The sequence below is a fragment of the Gallus gallus genome, chromosome 3 (assembly GCF_016699485.2).
Source record: "Gallus gallus isolate bGalGal1 chromosome 3, bGalGal1.mat.broiler.GRCg7b, whole genome shotgun sequence".
NCBI lineage: Eukaryota > Metazoa > Chordata > Aves > Galliformes > Phasianidae > Gallus > Gallus gallus.
Genome location: NC_052534.1, coordinates 47490527 through 47511793, shown reverse-complemented (window position 1 = coordinate 47511793; position 21267 = coordinate 47490527). Strand labels below are relative to the sequence as shown.

Sequence of the window (21267 nt, the reverse complement as noted above, 5' to 3'; positions counted from 1 at the left end):
AAACAGGGGCAGTTTTCTGATCTTGCTCGTGTTTGAGTGCTAAGCATGATCTGTAATGGAAGCTGATGATTTTTCAAAAATGAATTATTTTACTAAGTATGTCGATCGAAATTATATTAGGTAACTTTTTCTTGGAGCTGTGCACGTGAGAACTAAACATGACTGGTTTAAATAAACACATACATCACAAGCATTTCTCTGTGTAGGCAGTTCATTAATCTAAGTTGCTCTGTCTTACCCTACAAGGTACAAGTGCTTAACACTCTTTGGTCAAAGTACTGCTCCTCCACCATAAAAATTCCATTTCTTCTCCTTCTTGTCCAAATATACGTTCTTTATATCAATCATTTACTTACCATATCATATATCATGTAATATATATGATACAGTAATTACACAAACACACCATTATATTACAGACAGTTATCTTTTTTTGTTTGTTTTTGCTATTGCTTATACTTCTGCCTTTGGAAGATCAGGTAGACTTGAAATGAAAATACACTGGATGAGGGAATGCTAACTGCCAGCACATCATAGAATTGCCATCTCACAAAGGGCTGAGAAACAGCTCTTATCCAAAGGTTATCTAAGGAAAACTTCCTGTTCCTCACAACAGTGCATATAGTTCTATAGAGCAACAAAGTGCAACACTGTGAAAGTGGCATATGAGACAAGCATGATAAAGCAGGATTAAATACTTTATGGTATGAACGCTTATCTGTATTCCCACTCCCTCTATTCCTGCTGCTTTTTTTCTTTTTCAAAGCTGACACTCATTAGCTTTAAATGACCACTGGAGAGTACTGCAGTCTGTCTTCCCTCTTAAGGACGCTCACCCAGCTCTTGCTCACAGTCTCTATGCTAGCATACATCAACAATTTCACTCAGTCAAGCTTACATCAAAGAATGAGCTGAAAGGGCAATGAAACAGCCAAAATGCTTTTCATTTATTTCTTAAGCAAGCCAACCCACCACACTAATAGAAACCAGAGAGATTTTTCGCATGGCCTGCAACTCACAGTGCACATCACCACTCCCAGAGCAACAAAGCATTTGACAATTTTAAGTGAAAACAACGTATGCCTATTATCTGAGAATTGCTGCCCAGTGGGCAATCTAGTGGGGAGAGATACGGAGAAAACAAAGCCTCTTAAAAGAGTGAAGTACTTGGCATCTGTTTAAAAGGAAAACTTCACAAGAAAGACTTCTACAGTCTACTAAACCATTTGATGAAAAGGAAGGGAGTAAAAGAAAAAAAAATAATCACTGAAATGGAACTAACTATAGGTCTCAATTCTATCATTTGAATTATTCAAATGAATTCTTTCTCAGCATGCAGTGTCTGTGCACTGAGTCTCTGCAAAGATACCATGCCCTGACTTGATAAAAGAACAGTGGTTCTTTCAGTCTTGATGCTCTAGAGATTTCCTTTAAAACTTGCTCAAAATCTTCAACCATTTAACTATATCTATCTAACACACAATTACAGGAGGACTGTAGGAAAAGGGATACGAAAATACTCTAACTGATCTTCCTTAACTCCAGGAAACAAAGTACTGAAAAAGAAAAAAAATCCACCCAACCAACAAGAAAAATTCCTTCCGACAGGAATGCTTGCTAGTGCCAAGTATGAATGTCATGTGCATGCTGAAGGAAATCTCAGAATATTACTGCTAATCTCAGAAAATAAATTAACACAATAGCGATTCCTCTCTCAATCCATGTAATTTTAAGCAAAGCTTGCTGTAATTTCTTTTAAATTAAACTATAATTGAAAAAATTCTTTGTTTTTGTCTCCTTAAACTTTTACCCCTATCCTTGGCACCCCCACCTGAGTAAGATCCAATCTGCCAGAGGTATCACTCTCATTGAAACAAATCTGCTCCAATATTTTTCACTTGCAAAGGCATGGTATAATTTCTTCTGCAACTGAATCACACTGGTGTCAGAGTAACAAAAACAAGCAGGCTTGATTCTGCCTAACCACAGCTAAGAGACTGAAGCATCATATCTTTTGAAGTTAATACATCCTAGAGGCACAATGGATTTACTGTTCTACTTCCCTGTTCTTAGAAATTGCTCTTCTACTGACCCAAGAGGAAAAAGCAAACAAAGTGAGATGTAAATGGGAGAAAAGCATTGTGCTGAAAGAGGTGAAAGATAACTGGAATCCCTCAAGAACATTCTGTCCCATCATATTTACATCTTCTCTTAAATGTCCTATCCACTGTCTTTCCTTCACACTCAGACACGCTCTCTAGTACTTTTGTTGTTGTTGCTATGGAAGAACTTTGCAGAATACACACAACAGCTAATCAAACTATATTGCTAAAATGTCTTCTACTAACAGTAGGTCTAAATCATTTTATTTTGTCTCCTAGGTGCAAGTCCAACTGGCCATCTAACTGTATATTAAAATGTAAGAGCAAGATTATTACTATTTTCTATTAATCACTAGCTGTATCTTTCTCTGAGTATGATACAATGTGAGCAGAAAAACTACCTGCCCTTATAAGAAGTCCCTTCCCAGCTTTCCTGTAGGACACTATAAGGTCCTCTGGAGCCTTCTCTTCTCCAGGCTGAAAAGCCCCAGCTCTCACAGCCAGTCTCTGTAGGAGAGATGCTCCAGCCCTCTGATCATCTTCACGGCTCCCTTCTGAACCTGCTTCAACAGCTTGATGTCCTTCTTGTGCCGAGGACCCCGGAACTGGATACAGTACTCCAGGCTGGGTCTCATGAGAGCAGAGCAGAGGGGCAGAAATACCTCCCCTCAACCTGCTGATCACGCTCTTCTTGGTGCAACCCAGGATACAGTTGGCCTTCTGGGCTGCAAGCGCACATTGCTGGATCATCAACCAACATCCCCAAATCCTCCTCCTCGGGGTCGCTCTCAAGCCATTCACTGCACATCCTGTATCTGTGCTTGGGATTGCCCTGACCCAGGTGCAGGACCTTGCACTTGGTCTCGCTGAACTTCATGAGGTAGGCAGGAACCGACCTCTCAAGTCTGTCCAGGTCCCTCTGGAAGGCAACCCTTCCCTCTAACATGTCGACTGCGTCACTCAGCTTGGTGTCATCTGCAAACTTGCTGAGGATGCACTTGATCCCATTGTCCATGTCACCTACAAACATGTTAAATAACACCACTCCCAGTCTCCACCTGGACACTGAGCTGCTGACAGCAATTCTCTGAGTGTGACCATCCAGCCAATTCCCTATCCAGCGAGTGGTCCATCCATCAAATCCATTTTTCTCCAATCTGGTGACCAGGATGTTGCGTGGGACAGTGTCAAATGCTTTGCACAAGTCCAGTAGATGACATCAGTTGCTCTTCCTTTATCCACTGACGCTGTAAATTCATCACAAAGGCCACCAAGTTAGTCCAGTGCACTTGGTGAAGCCATGTTGGTTACCACCAATCACCTTGTCTTTATTTTCCATGTGCCTTAGTAGGGTCTTCAGGGGGTCATCTAATCCAGCACACCTGCTCACCTGTCAGGTCAGCTGGAGCAGGTGCTCAGGGAGAAGTTTTGAGTGTCTCAAGGCAACCTGTGCTAGTGTTCAATGACCCACACACACAAAAACAAACAAACAAACAAACAAAAAAACCCACTATATTCTTATGTTTAAATTGAATGTATTTGGTTTATCAATCACTCCCCATTTGCTAAAGGCACACTCTTTTCCACCATTACTAGCTCCAGAAGTTCTGGGGCATACCATGACAGACCTCTGGCTGACTTTACGCTGCTGATCGAAACCCTTCACGCTTGGTAGCTCTGCCAGTTTCCAGTCAATCCTACTGTACACTTACCTAGTTCATCCTGCATCAGTTTGTCTACCACGTTAGGGGAGACAGAGCCAAAAGCCTTGCTAATGTCAAGATAAACAACACCTAGTACTCTCCCCTCAGCTGACGATACAATCATTTCACTGTAGGAAGCAGGTTGGTCAGGCAAGATTTTCTGTTTGTAAATTCACACTGGCTCTTCCCAATCACTTTATTTACCATTATATATTTGGAAATGGTTTGCATTTGTTCAATCCCAGGGATCAATGTAAGGCTGAGTGCTCTGTAATCCCCCAGCTCTTCCTTTTTGCTGTTCTTCAAAGACAGGATTGCTTTTTGCCTCTTCCAGTCCCCGGGAACCTCCCACATTCACCATAACCTTCCCAATGTTAATCGAGAGCAGACACATGGTTATACTGGCCAGCTCCCTCGGCACCCACAGCTACATCCCACCAGGCCCATGGATCCTGTATGGGTACTTTGTATAAATGTTCCCTAACTTGATCCTCCTCACCTCAGGGCAAGTCTTCCTTGTCTGAGATTTCTGAAAGCCAGTTGCACCAGTTATGGCCAAGGCAAAGATGGCATTAAGTACCTCAGCCTTTTCTGTGCTCTTTGTCACCAGAGCTCCTGTCCCATCTAGCATCAGGCCCTCATTTTCCCTGTTCTTCCTTTTGCTGCTGCTATGCCTGTAGGAGCCCTTCTTGTCCACTCCTCTTCATGTATTTTGCTAGATTCAAATTCAGGTGGGCTTTAGCTTTACTAACCCCATTCCTGCATTCTTGAGCAGCGTATCTTATGAAAATATTTACTTATGAAAATGAAATATGAAGGAAAATATGAACTTATGAATATATCTTTTAAAAAGTATAATGAAACATTTTAAAGGAGCATGACATGCTTACTGCTGTTGAAGCTCCTGAATTCCAAGAAAGCACCCCCAAAAAATCATACTTTTGAAAAAAATAATCCAAGTTACTCCCAACAGTACCTCCGAGCAATTTCTTCATAGGTGCCATCAGTAACAACAATCACAGAAAATCTGGCCATTTTATGTAGAGAATTTGCATGATCCCAAATACTTTCTATAGTATTCTGTCTGCTATGTTATTCAACCCTTCTTAGACGCAAAACTTATTAACCTCTTCAATCCTTGTTTAATGCCAGCTATCTATTACCAATTATCTATTGTCAGTGAGATGTAGAAGATAGATGAACAACTATTTTTCACCTGAGTCTCTTGAGTAAAGGAGATAAAATCCAGTGGCAAATATTTTGATTCCTTATATGCATTCCAAATTCATTTTATAAATTAGGAGGGCACAAATACTGACCACCATATAGCAAGGTAAGGAGGAAAGCACATGTTTAAACAATGCATTACTCTTGCATCCTTTTCACACTGATTAAGCTGTGCGTAACAAAGAGTACTAATTATCTTTTCAAATAAATTCTCACACACATCTGATCTTGTTTTTTTCCATAAGCTGATTATATTTTATTTTTATTATGGAAAAAGTTCTGCAACCCAGCATCTAAGTTTTGCATCTAAGTTTTTCTCTACACTGAAAAACATGCAGGAAAAAGATTAATATTGCAGAAAAATGTAGCAGAGCTTCCTCCTGAAAAAGAAAATACGGCACTGCAGACTTAACTCCAAATAAAACAAACTAAAGATAGAGTTGCATAAATAAAATAAATTCAATAATTAAATGTAAATTCTAAGAAATTTCAATATTTGCCAGTATAATAAACTTAGTTTGGTCACACACTCCACGTTACTTCTAGTTAAAGAAAATAAACATTGGGTCCTACTGAACTGTAATTCTCAGCAATAACTTAACTTTTGTGCCACAAACAGACTGAAATTGGTATAACTCACATAAGAACTGTTAATGCAAGCTCTGGCTTTTTAGTTGCTTAACATACACTTTCCCAAGTCTAAACTTCTTTTCTTTTCTTTCCCAGACTTCTAAGCTGAAAAGGCAATTTTTATTTATTTATTTATTTTTTGGTCAAAGAAATGGCAATGCATTCAAAAGCACACAAAACACCGCTACACAAATTTATACTTCACGGTTGTGAAGGTTCACAGTGAAGTACAGCTGCAAGAGTCAGAACACATTAAGCCATACATTAGAGCTAACATCACTTTTTTGTAAGTATTTAAAAGCACAGCAAAGGAAGAAAAGAGAAAAAAATGCTTACTCTTTTGCTCTTCCTTGTTCCCCCTTCAAACTTCTTTCCAGTTGAGTAGGACCATTTTCCAGACAATAGGTGAAACCTGCACAGTATCATAAGCCTCTGTGGGATAAGACTGAACACATACAGGTATGCACTAATACACCTATCTAGCCATGTGGACTCAAAATCTTTGGTTCTGCAATCCAGTAACCATTCCTTGCCGCAGTATGCTACTAAAGCACATCACTAATGCTTGGCCAGTAAGCAGGATCCTGTGCACAGTCAGGGATCAGGAGTACAAATAGTCTACAACAGAAGTGAAGCATGGATGTCTGAAGAAAGTGAAGAACATAAACCATACTTGTGATGTTATTTATAGAGTATGAGTAAAGGAAATACTTTGAACCAGAGCCATATGAGAACTGTAGAGCTAAATAGAGCTAAACCTGGCAATTTTAACTCAAACTTAACTACATGTTGAATCACTCTGAGCTTCCTACTTTTTTGTTGTTAACCTTATACACAAAGGAAGACCTCAAGATTACTACAGTTACTCTGTACAAAAATGAAATTTCAATCTTGAATTAGGATACTGAGTACCATGCATGTAAACAGAAATTTTTCATACTGTGTGAGCCAAAAGATAACTATCCAAAAGCTAAAAACTACCACATAAACCATTCAGTCCTTCTGCCTTAAAGTTTCATAATTATTTTTTGTTGCACATGGCGTGGTAATGACTCTTAGAATGAGAAAACAAACTCTCTAGTCTTTTTTCCTCATACAACGCAACAAATACCTGTGAATTAAGGCAATTTGTGGATGCAAAATTTTAGCCAACTGGAGCCACAAGCGCTAATAGGTAAAGCTTGCATGAAACTCTCACTGACTCTCCCACATTATGAGCTCCTTAGAATTAAAAACATTTCTGTCTTCAGCATAGATAAGGAAACATTTCTGAAGATGAACATACAGCTTTTAAACCGTTGGCTCCAAAAAGCAGCTGTTTTAACATCTACCCATGCCACAGGTACATTTTTCCAACAATAGTAGCAGTTTTGCTGAGCAAATTACACAGAGGTGTTGAAGATAGCTTCAGAAGGGAACAAGAAATAGGCCGACTACCTCTTCAGTGGGAATAGGCTCTGTAACATGTCATTCATCACTTATCTGCTCCCCCAGTGTTATTTCCGTCCCTTATTTAAGCAGAATACATTAAAAGGTACACTGTTCTAGCTTAAATCAGGAAAGAATCACCCAGCAACCTGTTCTTCTCTCATCCCATCTTTTTCTCACCCAGTTATCACTCCCTCCCACACACTTTCCCTTTATTTTGAGGGTCTCGAACCTGATGTGCAGCTCTGCAGTATCAGGCTTCTCCTGCCAATGGGAACAGGTTGAGCGAAGACTCTAAAAAGTTGCTGCTTGCAGACAGGAAAATGCAAGCTACCATAAGTACACAGGATGGGGGCTCTGCTAGTTAAAAACTACCCCAGTTCAGCTGACTTGGCTTCTGACTCTCTTGAGCTTTTTTTTTTTTTTTTTTGCCTTAAAGAGCCCCATTAGAAAACTAACTCCATTGCCTTCTAGGAATATAGATGTGGGAAGTACATATGTCCTAATGTACACTTCACAGATTGCATCAACACAAATCACCACAAAGAAGAGAGACAGGTTAAGTGCTGTGATAAAGGCAAGCAGAAGGGCTTCTGTTTTGCTTTCAGGCAAATCCCTGACCTTCCAGGAGTCTAGGAAATCATGGATCAATTCCTGACACTGCTGCTGACCAGGCAAATGACACCAAGCAAATTACATGCCCCCATTGCGTGCCTTAAATATATTTTTTTAAAGTGTTCATATTTTATTTCCTCTCAGAAGCACTGGATGGAAATTGCTATGTGAAGGCAAAAGCAACCCCAGAAAGCTGTACTCTGGTCAGTAGTCCCGGAGAAAAGGAGAGAAGAGAACACTTAGCAGCTTCCTTGTCAAAGCGGAAAGATTTCTTGGTCTATGACATCAAGCAATAAATTCTGAGGGCTTTGGTTTGTTGGTTTTTTCAAGAAATAAATGTGTCATTGATACAATAGCTCTACGCAAACAGTTTTAACTACAGAGCAGTGATAGTATGAACAAATCCACTATACTGGGACAGCTCTTACCTTGTGTACAGTTGAGTTAACACATCCCCACACACACAAGCTTAGTAAGATTCATCAAGATTTTACTAAGGGTTACTTCCTTCTTGTACCACACACATACAGTGTAAATGCCAGCATCAAGCCCAGCAGCATAGGATGCTGGAACATGCAGGAAAGTCCACCAACCCATTGGGATCCCCACCAAGTAAAATTCATTGAACCCTTCACTGATGTTGAATGCTCACACTCCACACTGACGCACATTACTCTTGAGCCAGAGGAGTGAAAAGGAGACTAGCGGTGCCAGCTATGGTATCATGACTTACATAATGAACTGACTGCATGCAAGCCACTGAACACCTCACCGCAGTAATAAGATCCAATTACTGTCAACCTCAGCACTATTGGAGCTGAGGTCAGAAGTTGAAAGACACTATATGCAATACAAAAATCTTTCAGCTTCTAACATTCATAACCAAAACATTCCAGGTTAAAACTGAGGCTGTCAGCTGTTTCCACATAGCACAGTGCAGAAAGCAGAGACTGTTGAGCTACAAAGAACCCCAGAGCTTTCTCAAAGTTTGCCTCATTGATTAGACAAGACAAGTATAAAATTCAAATGAGAGGAGGGAAATACAATAGGATTAATAGAATAAGGCTGTATATTGGGAGAAAATACAACTTATGTTGAATTTGACTGACTCACCAGAGAAATATTCCTGAATAGATGAAGTTAAGTGATTGGTTTTGCTCATTATTAGTGCAGAAATGTACAAAGCTTGCAGTTTGAGAAAGAAGCAGTTACTACTTCAACTTTCATTTAATCACACTTCTGAGAATGACGACTTCACACACACAAAAAAGTAGTAATATTATTCAGTTTAACGTGAACTTCAATCAGCTAAAAAGTGATTTAAGAAATAAATCAGCAACAGAATATGCAAGCACCTTGCATCTACTTGGATCCATTTCTCCCCCACATATGTGCTGAAAAAGACTTCCTAAGAAGCCTATATTTTTCAAAGGACTTCCCTCTCATATTCCCAGCAATTTCACAGCCTTTGCCTTAAAACATCTGCTGCAACATTTTAGATTATATCGCAATGTTTTTTGAACACCTTTTTCATGGAATTGTAAAACTTACAGAGAAATAAACATATGTCATCAAATCCACTCATCCAACAGTGACAGATATCCCCTGCAGTGTAATTTTTCCAGTGCTTTATGTAGTCTTTATTTAGAGGCACCGTGAATACTGATGTTTCCATGACCCACTGACATCAAGTGATCTATCAACCTAAAAATCTTGCAAGTATAACTTCCAGTCTCTTCTCTTTCCTCATCATCTCTTTGGAAGTCTTCCATTAGTCATCAATCGATGCTTTTAAGTATAAATACCATGATGACTCAGATTCTTCCCACCAAACTTCACCCATTTCTCTGTGCACAAGTCAGGTACTTAGCTGTCAGGTAGTCCTATTTATTCTTCGGAGCTACCCCTCCCTCTCCCTGCTGACTTCAAAGGGAACCTCTGAAAAGAGAAGTCCCGGCCTTACGAACAAGCCATTTTCAGTCTAAATCTCAGGTAACCTTTTCTGATCAAGGATAACTTTGTATCTTCTTCCCCCTGCCATTTCTCTTCCACTCAATGTCTTCTGGGCATGGTACTGTCTAACCTGAGCGCAATTTCCATCAGTAGACTCATCAAACTTGTTCAGAAGAGGTCTACAAACATCCTAGCTCTAAGACCCTTCTATGTATTTCAAATCACACTATATTTCTTTGTTTTTAAGAAGACAAAAGCATAGGCAACTTGTGAGACATTTCCCCTAAAATCCTTACATATGATTTTCCACACAGATTCTGATAGCTCTTTGCAAGATGTAGGTCAGATGAGAGAGGAAAGGAACCTCCTACAGACAAAAAGAAGCTCCGGAAGCCAGAAGGCACTAAATGCAGTACGGTATTGTATGTGAACAGACGAACAAAAGAACCGGGCCACTGAATCTCACCTCAAAAATCTGCTACGTGCCAGCAGTCTGGTGACCTCCTACCAAACTGTGTTATGATACATTAAAGTTGAACCAACCATCCATTTGACCAGAATCGTTCTTTTAAATGAACACGCTCGAAAGCAAGAGCACTGAACCTTACCTCTCAGATCTGCTAGACACACACTGCTTCTTTACTCAAACCACCAAGGGCTCCATGATCTTCATCCTCACCTCATGATTTCTTCTACCCCTAATCATTAAGTGTGACAGAAAGTAAGTTTTGGCAAGCACCCAAATGTCTGTTTCTAAAGCATTAGTATTAGAAACCCTAATACATACCTAATCATTGTACTTCCACACTTACAAAGAAAACCAAACATTTATTTTCTGCACAACGGGGCCTGCTTCCCCCACTGCAGCTCTGAAGAGCAAGACAGTAAAATAAATTTCACGCAAATAATTGCTCTCCACTTCCTACTGACCCCTCCATTCTCCAAACATCCTCTAACCCAGATTCTAAAACAAAGAAAAACAAATGCCCTGTTATATAAACATAAGCTATGTTTGAAAATCTACTTGCCTGGTCACCAATAATAATGGGAAAACTCTCCTTGGTGAAAAATTCTGTGTCATCATTTTCCAGTGCTTTCATTTGAAAGTTGAAAAAATAAAGAAAACAAATAGAACCAACCAACAACAACAACAAAAAAAGCAACCATAGAAATAAATTTTTTTGCTTATGCTTTTAAGCCATTGCTGCACCAGACAGATGAGGTCTTTGAAGCAAGAAACTCCACTGCCCACAGGTAGGCAGCAGTGGGTGCTCAACCCTGGTGTTTCCTGTCACTTTAATGGCAACAAGCTACAAATGACATCTCTAAGAAGAACTGATCCTACTCACTTTATGCGTGTATCACCAACCATAATGATCTGGAAGCAGCTTACTGATTAGCAAGGAAGACTAGCAGAGAGCGGATACTTGAATCAGCAGATAATGTGTTGGATATGAGTCCCAGAGCAAGATCCAAAGAAGTACCTAATTTTCATTAATTTCAAAGCAATTCTCATCCCTTTCTTGACCTCATGGTGCAAACAATCAAACTCTGGACCCTTGTAAGCCTTGGCTCCTAAATCCACTACTGCAAAAGTAAAACAACACAGACCACTGCATGGGGATCTCCTGTCCACCTAATCCTTCAAGAAATACAATCAAATTTGGAGTAGATGTGACTATGTCCTTAAAACTTATCTGTCCTAAATAACAACAGGGTTTATTTTCTTAAGTGTGTTTATCCGAACTTGGACGAACACAGAGAGCAGCTATTTGCTCTGCTGGCTGTGCTTCATAGCAGCGGGTACACACAGGACTTCCTTTCATAGCTGTGATTTAGAGCCGTGCTTGCAGGGGGTAAGCAGCAGGTGCACAGTCACAACCTCCAAAAAAAAGTATAGACAGACTTCTTTTTCTAGTCCATGAGATATATATATATGTATATATATATATAAGGAAATTGTTAAAAATAATCTGCAAACCTCATCTTCATATAGAGGAACAGTTCCTCCACCAAAATAACCATCAGCACTCTTCTTGAATGGGTTACAGGAGTCAGAACTTATCAATGTGTAAATATTTCCCCAGGACATGAAGGTTAACACAGAGAGAAGGGCTCTGTACCTCTTACATGTCTCAAAAAACTGGGGTTAATATCACACAAAAAAATGCTCAAGTGATTTCAGCAACTCCAGACTCTTTCTACCCACAAAAATATTAGAAATATTTACATTTTGTGATTAATATATACATATTTTTAATGACAGGATCAAAAGAAGAGGTAGAAGAATGAATCAATTACCAGCTGGAAACAGAGGATAGAAAAAGACAGAAAAGGATATCAGGACTAAAAGAAGGAAAAGAGAGAGATGGAAAATAAAAAAGTAGTATTCTTTTTTTATCTTTTTACCCCACTGCATTTTATTTCCTTCAGGCTTTTGTGCCAGAGCCATCCTATGATCTAATTTGACCTGGTCAACCATTTTACAGACTGTTAACCACCAAAAATCATGTCTCTCCATTATACTTTCATCATACGTTCCATTTACTGTCACTACTGATCCTGTCATACTCTACTGATTTCAGAATAGTTTTACCAGGAATCAGTGCAGTAGAGCTAGCACAGATGTTAATCTCAAAGCATTTAACCATCCCCCCCCCCCCCTTTTTTTTTTTTTTTAAATCAGGCTTTACTTTCCCCATAGCTATGTGTTGAAGCTTTTGTATGAATTACTTTTGCTAGAGAGCCTCCTTTCTAGCACCCTCTAATGCTTATCATTCTTTGTCAAATCCTAAGCAGAAGCAACTCTCTACCTCCCTAATTTCATACAAAAATACGAGAAGCACTCCATCAATCACTTTTTCCTCCCATGACAGCCACAGTTCTTTTGGCTGTATATTCCCTGACAGCAAAAAAAAAAAAAAAAAAAAAAAAAAGCTTGACATTCACTTGAGGTGAATAAAGCTTCAAGAAACCATGCTTTTTTCTTTCATTTTTTGGAAACAAATTCTAAGCATCACCAAGAAGTAAAAGACTCACCAACATTCCTCTGGACATGAAGTCTTTGATATGAGGGCACATATGCAGAACTGTTAAAAGCTGATGCCTTTTAATGCGACTGTGGGTAACAATTACAGCAATAATTCCTGAAGCAAAACTGCATAGACTGTACTAATGAACAGCAACGATACCCTTGGAAGAGTAAAGCAGCTGGATCTCTAACCACCTTACCCTACACACAGCTGCCATCCAACACTATCTGTCTTAATGCTTTTGAAAACAGCCCAGGTCCCTCAGTGCCAAACAATAAAGACACTTGTGATAAATCCTATTAAGTATTTCAATGGCTACCACTGCTGTAGTATCTGAGAATGTAATATTCTACTAAACATTTCTTTTTGTATGTTCTTTGGTAAAAGGGATTAAACAAAGATGGAATTAACACCCAACTTGTTCAAAGGTACATGAAGTGAAGTCATAACCAGGAACTGAAGTCTCATCCATTCCCCCACATCCAAGTGTAGCATCCCATTTACTCAGCAGATGCATCCCCTCTATGATGTATATACAACTCTATCATATAATCTCAAAATAAAACAAAACTAGATATATTCTGGAAAAAAAAAAAACAAAACAAAACCTGCAATAATATTCCCTCTCATTAGGAATTGAATTAATCTTTTCAAGGTCACAGACAAAGCTAAAAACATAAAACACATACATACAAAGCTGCACATACAACACTTGATTTCCAGGCTGGAATTTAACTTTAAAAGCAGAAAATAGATCTCTGAATAAATACTGTGCAACCTTCCAGATATATTTAGAATATCACCATCACATATTGACACAAGCTTAAACATTTTTTTTGCTACAATTTCACTGTACAAAGTTTTTAATGGTCAGGCAGAATAACATTCTGTGATTACGTAGTCCAGTGACCTCTACATCCTTTCAAAAGGAAAAGGCTCAAGTCAGTCCTAAAACAAGGGGCATTCTGCTTCTCCTTAGAGTATTCGTTGACAGTGTTAGGTAGAACGTTCTTAAGCTTACAACTGAACAAGCACTGAATGATGAGCAAGTCATGCAGGCTTTTAACAAAGTCTCGGAGATGAGGTACATCTTTTGTTTTGCAAGAAAGCTCATTTATAAGATGAGCACTTAGCAACCTATCTTGAAGTACAAACTTACTCTACTTCAAAAGAAAAATAGGTACCATATCCAGAACAGCAAAATTAGTAAGTCCAAAGAGGTCAGAAAACTCAATAAGGAAAGACACAGCTACAGACTCGTCACTTTTGTTCAGAATCTCTCTTCTCAGGGCTTTAAGAAGCAGTTCCTAAACTGCACTTTCAGTTACTTGAAACGTTAAGGAATTTTAAAATGCAATAATTTCTAAGTGCAATGTGTTCTTAAAAAATCTACTGAAAAGCAGACAAAAATCAAAGAGCTTACAAGTACTGAAGAGCTGTTTTAGAACACTACACTACACGTTCTTGAAATGATGAGGAAAAATAAAGTTGCCTATAAGAATATAACCAGGGCCTTGTTAAAAACATACCCACTTAGGAAACAGGTATTGTGTAACATCGTAAAATAAACTTCATCCATACAGGAGACTGTCATTCCTTGAGCTTTTCTCCTATTCATATGTCTGATGGGCCTTCAAAATTGACAAGTTTGTGGAAAACCATATTCATAATACATGAGCAAAAACTGGATGAGACAATTCTTTTTGGCTATTAAAAAAGAAAAATAAATCAGAATCAGTCTACCTACAATGCAGCATGCTGGGTGCTTTAACTCTAGGAAAGCTTGCCTATTCCGAGCATTTCCATCATTCTGAGCTAAATTCTGAGCTTTTCATCATTTGAGAAATGAATAAAATATTACTAGAAAAGGAAAAAAAAAAAAAAACAACCAACACTTTTTTCTTCCCCCTCCTACAGGTTAGAAATCAAACGTATTCAACACATACTGTCAGCCACTTCTACTGTTTCCCTTCCTCCGCTCTTTACATGTGAACAAGAAAAAGGAAGATAATAAATAAGTAAATAACCAAACCCTAATAAAATAAAGCCAATTCATACCACTTCAATGATTTTTTTATTTTTATTTTTTTGGGGGGGAAAGGGGGGGCTTAGTTTAAAATAAGATTTCTGCTTCAACGTCCTCAAACACTCAGAAAGATATCTCCTTCTGCTGCTTCCATTTGACAGAATTATGGTCTATCCAAAACATAAACATGACTCCTGTTGTGACAACTTTAAGCCTACAATGCACATCTCTCAGCCAAAATACTTGAGCACGTCCAACCAACTGAAGAGTGAGAGTGGGGAGCAATTCAGAGCTTGTTTAAAGAACACAACTGGACACTTTGTCTTGCATAGGAAGTGCACAGTGCAGGTCATTTCCACAGGCAATCAAACCCTGACATCAACCAGTGGACTTGTTGGCAGTCTCCCGGGGAGTTCAACAGGGGAAATGATTTAATTGACATGAACAACAACAACGTTTGCACTGCAAATACTAAAGATCAAAAGACTTTTTCTTTTTATGGGCCATGAGAGGGCTGCTACCAGCCCTTGGAAATACTCGTTTCTGTATTTTGAAGCATGTCTGTATCACAAGCCAAAGCTGGGAAGGCTACAGCAGCGCAAAAACACAGCAGTTCCAGGGGAAAGGAGTCCCCAGTGCCTTCCCCAAAAGCCATGCGATTGCCCAAGATTTACGAGTTCTGTCCTACACATCTTGCAGAAGATTATCCTCTTTCCTCCAACGTCTGGCTCCGTGTTTGGAATAGCAAGCCAGAGTCACCTTGGCAGAATCAACATGCAAGACCTCATAGATGTTGTGTAAGTCCCAGTACTCCAGTTTATTAGTGAAAAGCCTAGCAGTTTTTAAGCTTTCTTATTTCTTGGAGCCCATAGATGGTCCAGGACTTGTACACACCCTCACACAGTAAGTTTAAGCCTACTGGCAACAGACTTGCCTTTATGGAGCCTCTTCCAAAGGTTCTTCAGAAATAACCTACTAACACCCAAGCCCCCACAGATTATACGCTGAAAACCAGAGCTCTACATCCCTCCCAATGGCATGACTGAAGCATGAAACTTGACCTTGTTCTTGTGAACCACAGCCAGCAAGGACAGCGGAAACTGGCAGCATTCCACAGGCCTTTTCTCCTATTAGAACTGTTATGAGTTTGAGTTCAGAACAGGATAAATAAAGCACTACAGCCTCCTATCTTCTGATCTCTCCCATTTTCCCCATATGACTCTTCTAGAGTCTTACAAAAGAGAAGAGATGGCAATGCAAAGTGGAAATACTGAATACAGCTACTTGCTTACCCCTGCAAGCTGCCATCACTTTTTTCCAACCATTCCCAGTCAGTACAACAATCATGCACAAAGGGAAATAGATATAGACAAAATACCAGTGAGGTTGGTCTAGGAGGACAAGAGTTACTAGTGGTTAGAATATTCTAAAAACACAGTCATCTGCCCCACAAACACACTCTGCCCCACCAAAGGAAAGTTTAGAGAATTAGCAAATCTTCACTTAATTCATTTGGAAACAAACTAATTCCTTCTCCTCTGCAGCTTATGATGAAGCCATAAGAACAAAATGAAAGCCGTCCAAGCTCACTGTTCTTGTTCTGCCTACATTTTCCTTAAAGCACACACCGGTCCAATGCAAGTGTGACTTCCATTCTGATTGCTATTGAAGTTTTGTGCTGTTACAATGCAGGCAGGCTACTAACAATGGACAACCTGCAAGGGGAAACCTCTGTGCTGAGGAAGATCATAGAGCAGATCCTCCTGGAAGCTATGCTAAGGCACATAGAATAGAGGGAGATGATATGGGATAATAGCACAGCTTCACCAAGGGTAGGTCTTATAGCCAACTTATGGCCTTGTGCCAATGGACAACGGAAGTGCCAGTGATGTCATCTACGTGGACTGCAGTGAGGCCTCTGACATTTTTCCTCATAACACTCTTCCCTCCATACTGGAAAGATATGGACTTGATGGACGGACTGTTCAATGGACAAGGAACTGGTTGCAAGATCATATCTAGAGAGTGGTGGTCGATGGCTCAATGTCCGGATGGAGATCAGTGACAGAGAGACCTGATGGATTGTGTCCAGAGGAGGGCCACAAAAACTGAGTTATAGGTATACCTGTTCATTGCAGGGGGGATGGACCACACAACCTTTAAGGGTCCCTTCCAACTCACACCATTCTATGTTTCTACAATGCTCTTTCAAGTTCTGAGGCAAGAAATAAGCATTCCCTGCAGAGTAACATAACCAACAGTGAACACAGCACTGAAACTTGCCATGCAAATTAAAAAAAGTCAGATAAGATAACCCCCTACACCATGGAGACTGCAAAAGAATTAAACAAGTAAACAAATTTTCCCCTTGGTCAAGTCTCTCTTGGTTCTTGTAGCTTTAAAGGCAGTTGAAAGATTCATGCACTGCAAACACAGTTTGCAAACTGTTTCTTTCTGTTTGGGGATTTAAATCTTCACACCATAAATTGTGGCTTGGAAGTACTGGAAGGAAAGAGTTGCTTGTTCATTGGATCCGTGGCTTCAGGAGGAAAAAAACATTTAATCTTCTTTAATGTCATGAGACTTGACTAGTCAAGCTCTTGTATAAAACCCACATATTTAGAGTTTGGTGGTTAGCATGACTAGGTGTCTACTGCCTATTCCTCCAAGCTCTTCTATTAGTCCCCTAGAAGGCAACAAGCCTAACTGGTTACAAATAAAAGGTTGACAAATTGCAAACCTTGCCAGATGGATAAAGCAAGGAGTATAGCACTGATCTTGCAAAACCTACACTACGTGGGGGAAAAAAAAAATCTTAAACAATGTCAACCATATGATCCTCTTTGTCAGTCCAAATGTAGCAGTACACCTGGAAAGTGTAAAATAGCTTTAGAAAATAATGCTCAAATGTCTTAAACATAAACAACTCCTTTTCCAAAGAATACCACCTCCTTCTCTAGTAGTTCCTCACATTTGGGTGCATACAATAAGAGCTTTTCAGCACCTGATGAGCTCCTCCCAAAAATGATCACCGCCCATTCACCAAGACCTGGTGCGTTCCAAACTGGCCACCCGCAGGCCTCAGAATGCTTTCCAGCAGAGACAGCTACAATGCTTCAAGCAGCAGATCCCACTTTTACAGCCTGGATCCCTCAAGACCACAAACCGAGAAGCCGCCTAACACTGTGCTCCTCACAAACCATTTCCACACAGCAGCGTTCATCCTTGAGGAAGATAAAGTTTAAAAAATTGGCATCAACCTGGCTTTGTAAAATAGGTATCCGTACTCGATCCAAATAAAACATCAATCAATTGTACGGAAAACCTGCTTACACCTTGGTGGAAAAATTGTCTATTTCCTCATCAGTGTAGGAATTTCTTCATAACCAACATTAAATTAAGAAAAAGGCAGTCAGTAAAACCCAAGCCAAAACGGCAATACTCTGTTGTGTTTGGGAAGCAACATTCAAAGTGCTCCTTCTCCTGTTCTCACTTGAACCTCCATTCTATCCGCTGAACAGAAGAACAGAGAATGGACTGGAAGGGATTCCTGTTCACGTGTTCCTCTCCTCTCACAAAACAGGGGCAGCTTGACCTGCGGTGCCCAGAGCCTCAGCCACTGGAACTCAGGCAGGACAGGCGGACCTCACCGGGCTCCCTCACGTTGTATTTTTTTCCCCTAATCTCTATCTCATCAGCACTTGCTGTGTTGCAACGTGTGTCTGTTGCCTCCTGTCCCACTGCTGCGCTCCCAAGAGGCGCCTGGTTCTGCCTCTCCATGCCCTCAGCTGGTGACTGATTGCTGAGCTCCTTTTCCCTTAAAGAAAAGCAGAGCACGCACACACAGAGCTGCGCTCCAAGGACGTTCATAAAACACATACAGACAAATGGATTTTCAGCTTGTACTTCTGAATTACAAGTGCCGCGCTTTACTTTGCAATTGGGTTGGAAAGTAACCTCGTCCTCTTACGGACTGCCTTCGCGGACAGTTAATACAGAAGAGCTAACGCGGTAAAAACTCACAACGCAAACTACCCCTAGTAATCCTCCCATCCCGAAAAACTCGGCTTCTGTTTGAACCAGCCCTGCCACTGACCGGTACTGACGTGACCTCGAGGAATCACCCCGCTTTCCACCACTTCCCCGTTAGGCAGGGAAGTATCCCTCAGCGAGGCAGAAATCGGGCACGTAGCGAGACCCCGGCGCCATGTGTCATCCGCTTTCTCTCCGACCGCTCCCGCGCACACCTGACCGCGGCGGCTGCTCGCAGGACGCGCTACGCCCGGACTTCCCCGTTCGTTACCCGCGGGCACTGCGCACAGCGCCCGTCCCGGCTCCGCAGCTCGGAACGGAGCTGGCGCGGCTCCCCACAGCCGGAGATACGTACGGCCGGCGGGCAAACAAAGGGGCATCCCCGGCCACCACAAAGCTGTTTCGGATTTAAGGAAGAGCCTCGAAGGAGCTCTACCTGACGTTAACTCGGGAGAGAGCCCGCTCCCGCCGCTCTCCTCCCGAGGGCCGCCCGCGAGCTGCCCCTTCGGACGTGCGGCGACGCGGGGCAGCGCCGCCGCCGGCGCTCCCCGCGCAGCTCCGGAGCTCCGCCGCGCAGCCGGGCCGGGAGCGGAACGCGGAGCACCGCAACAAGTGGCCGCTCCGCCGCGGGCCGCGCTTACCCAGATAGTGCCGCAGGTCCAGCAGAAAGTGCGGGGGTCCCCCGTTGAGCTGGTAAAAGAGGGAGCCCACGCAGAAGAGCAGCAGGGCGGCCATGCAGAAGCCGTAGTCGCGCAGAGAGAGGAAGGGCAGCAGCGAGAGGGGCCGCCGCCGCTTCCAGCCCCCGCCCTGGCTCGGGCCCCCTGCCGCCGCCACCGCCGCGGGGGGCCGGAGCGCCGGGCAGTCCCCGCCGCCGCCGTGCTGCTGCTGCTTCTTCATGCTACCCCCGCCGCCGGCTCACGCAGCCCGCCGGGCTGGGCGCATCCTCCATCCGCCTGCTCGGCTCCGGCTGCCCGCGGCGGGGAAAGTTCGCGGTGACTCAGGGGGCCCGTCCCGTCCCCATCGCCGGCTTCCCCCGGCCCCGTGCAGGCGAGAGTCCCGGCGCTGCGGCGGCGGCTGCTGCGAAGCGCCGCTAAGGGGAGGGGAAGAAGGTGGTCACCATCCCGCTCCTTGGGGCTCCTCTCCTCCTCCTCCGCCGCCGCTCTCTCGCTCCCTCTCTCCGCTCGGCCTCTCGCTCCGGTGTCAAGTTACAGCCCCCGCTCCGCCGCCGACGGCCTGCGGCTCGCGGCCGAGTCGTGCGCACCGCGCGGCCCCCGCTCCTCACCCCGGCCCGGCCCGGCCCCGCCGCCCTCCTCGGCCCGGCCCCCGCTCCCGCCGCGCGGCCGTTGCCTCCGCGCGAGCGACCCCTGCGGGCACCGCCGGGCGCCGCCGCTCTCCACGGGTCACCTGCCCCGGCCCACACCGGGTTCGCGCGGGCAGCGAGGCGGGTGCCCTCGGAGGTGGCTTCGCGGGAGCAGCGGTGGGGCCCGGGCGGCCCAGGGGAGCGCTCTGCACCCGGTGGGGGCTTCGTGCTCGTGTGAGGGATGAGAGAGATCGCTCTTATCAGTCGCCCTTCTCGCAGCCCCGTGACATGGCTGATTTCTGCTGGAGAGGGGGCTTTAAACCAGTGCGGAAAATCACCAAATTCAGATCACTCGGCAACCTCAGTCTGACCCCCTCTGCACATGGCTTGAGATACAGTCTCTAATTGTTTGATGATGCAATTTTCCCTACACGACCGCTTCCTACAAGGCATAGGCTGCGTGGTTTACACTCAGCACTGAGCTTCATCCTTTCCATGCAACATATGTCCCCAGGGTGTCCTGATGGCTGTGGGGGACCCTTCATGTCCCCGGGCACTGCAGCAGAAATGTGCTTTCTCCTGTCCAGAGGCTGTTCTGCCAGAGCCACAACGGAGAGAGGTGTTGGGGCTGCCAAGCACTTTTTCACTTTTCTCCTTTTCCTTCATGAGATCACATGGTCTTCTCTTTCATTTTTTAGACAGCACTGTGGTTTGGGAGAAAAATAGGAAACCATGACCCAAGCGCAACTTGCCAGGTCAGAAACCAAAAAGCAATTGCCCTTTTCCTTTTCAGGCTTAAAGAAGTGGACCATGAATTAGGGGGCCTGACTCATAATGTTTCAGCATTCACAGCTGGAAGTTCTATCAGGCAGGCTGCATTCAGGGGGTTTTGCCACTTACATCAAAAGGCAAGTGTTTGCAGATGACACCAGACTAGGAGTAAGTGTTGAACTGCCTGGGGTAGGAAGGCCCTTCAGAAGGATCAGGACAGGCTGGATTGTTGGGCTGAAGCCAATGGGATGAGGTTCAGCAAGACCAAGTGCTGGGTCTTACACTTTGGCCACAACAATCTCAGGCAATGCTACAGGCTTGGGGCAGAGTGGTTGGAAGATTGTGGAAGAAATGGACCTGGGGGTACTGGTTGATGCTTGGCTGAACATGAGCCAACAGTGTGTCCAGGTGGCCAAGAAGGCCAATGGCATCCTGGCTTGTATCAGAA

General features: G+C 42.8%; 1 protein-coding gene across 2 annotated transcripts in view; it reads right to left on the bottom strand.

Annotated features, from left to right (window-relative positions):
• Positions 1-20033, bottom strand: part of UST (uronyl 2-sulfotransferase) — a 158334-nt gene extending 138301 nt beyond the window's left edge. For both annotated transcript variants that reach the window (XM_015284277.4, XM_025148904.3), the window contains exon 1: positions 19390-20033. In XM_015284277.4, the coding sequence (XP_015139763.3) occupies positions 19390-19645 (256 nt within the window). In that variant the 5' untranslated portion in view covers positions 19646-20033. The remainder of the gene's footprint in view (positions 1-19389) is intronic.
• Between the last annotated feature and the right edge of the window lie 1234 nt (positions 20034-21267).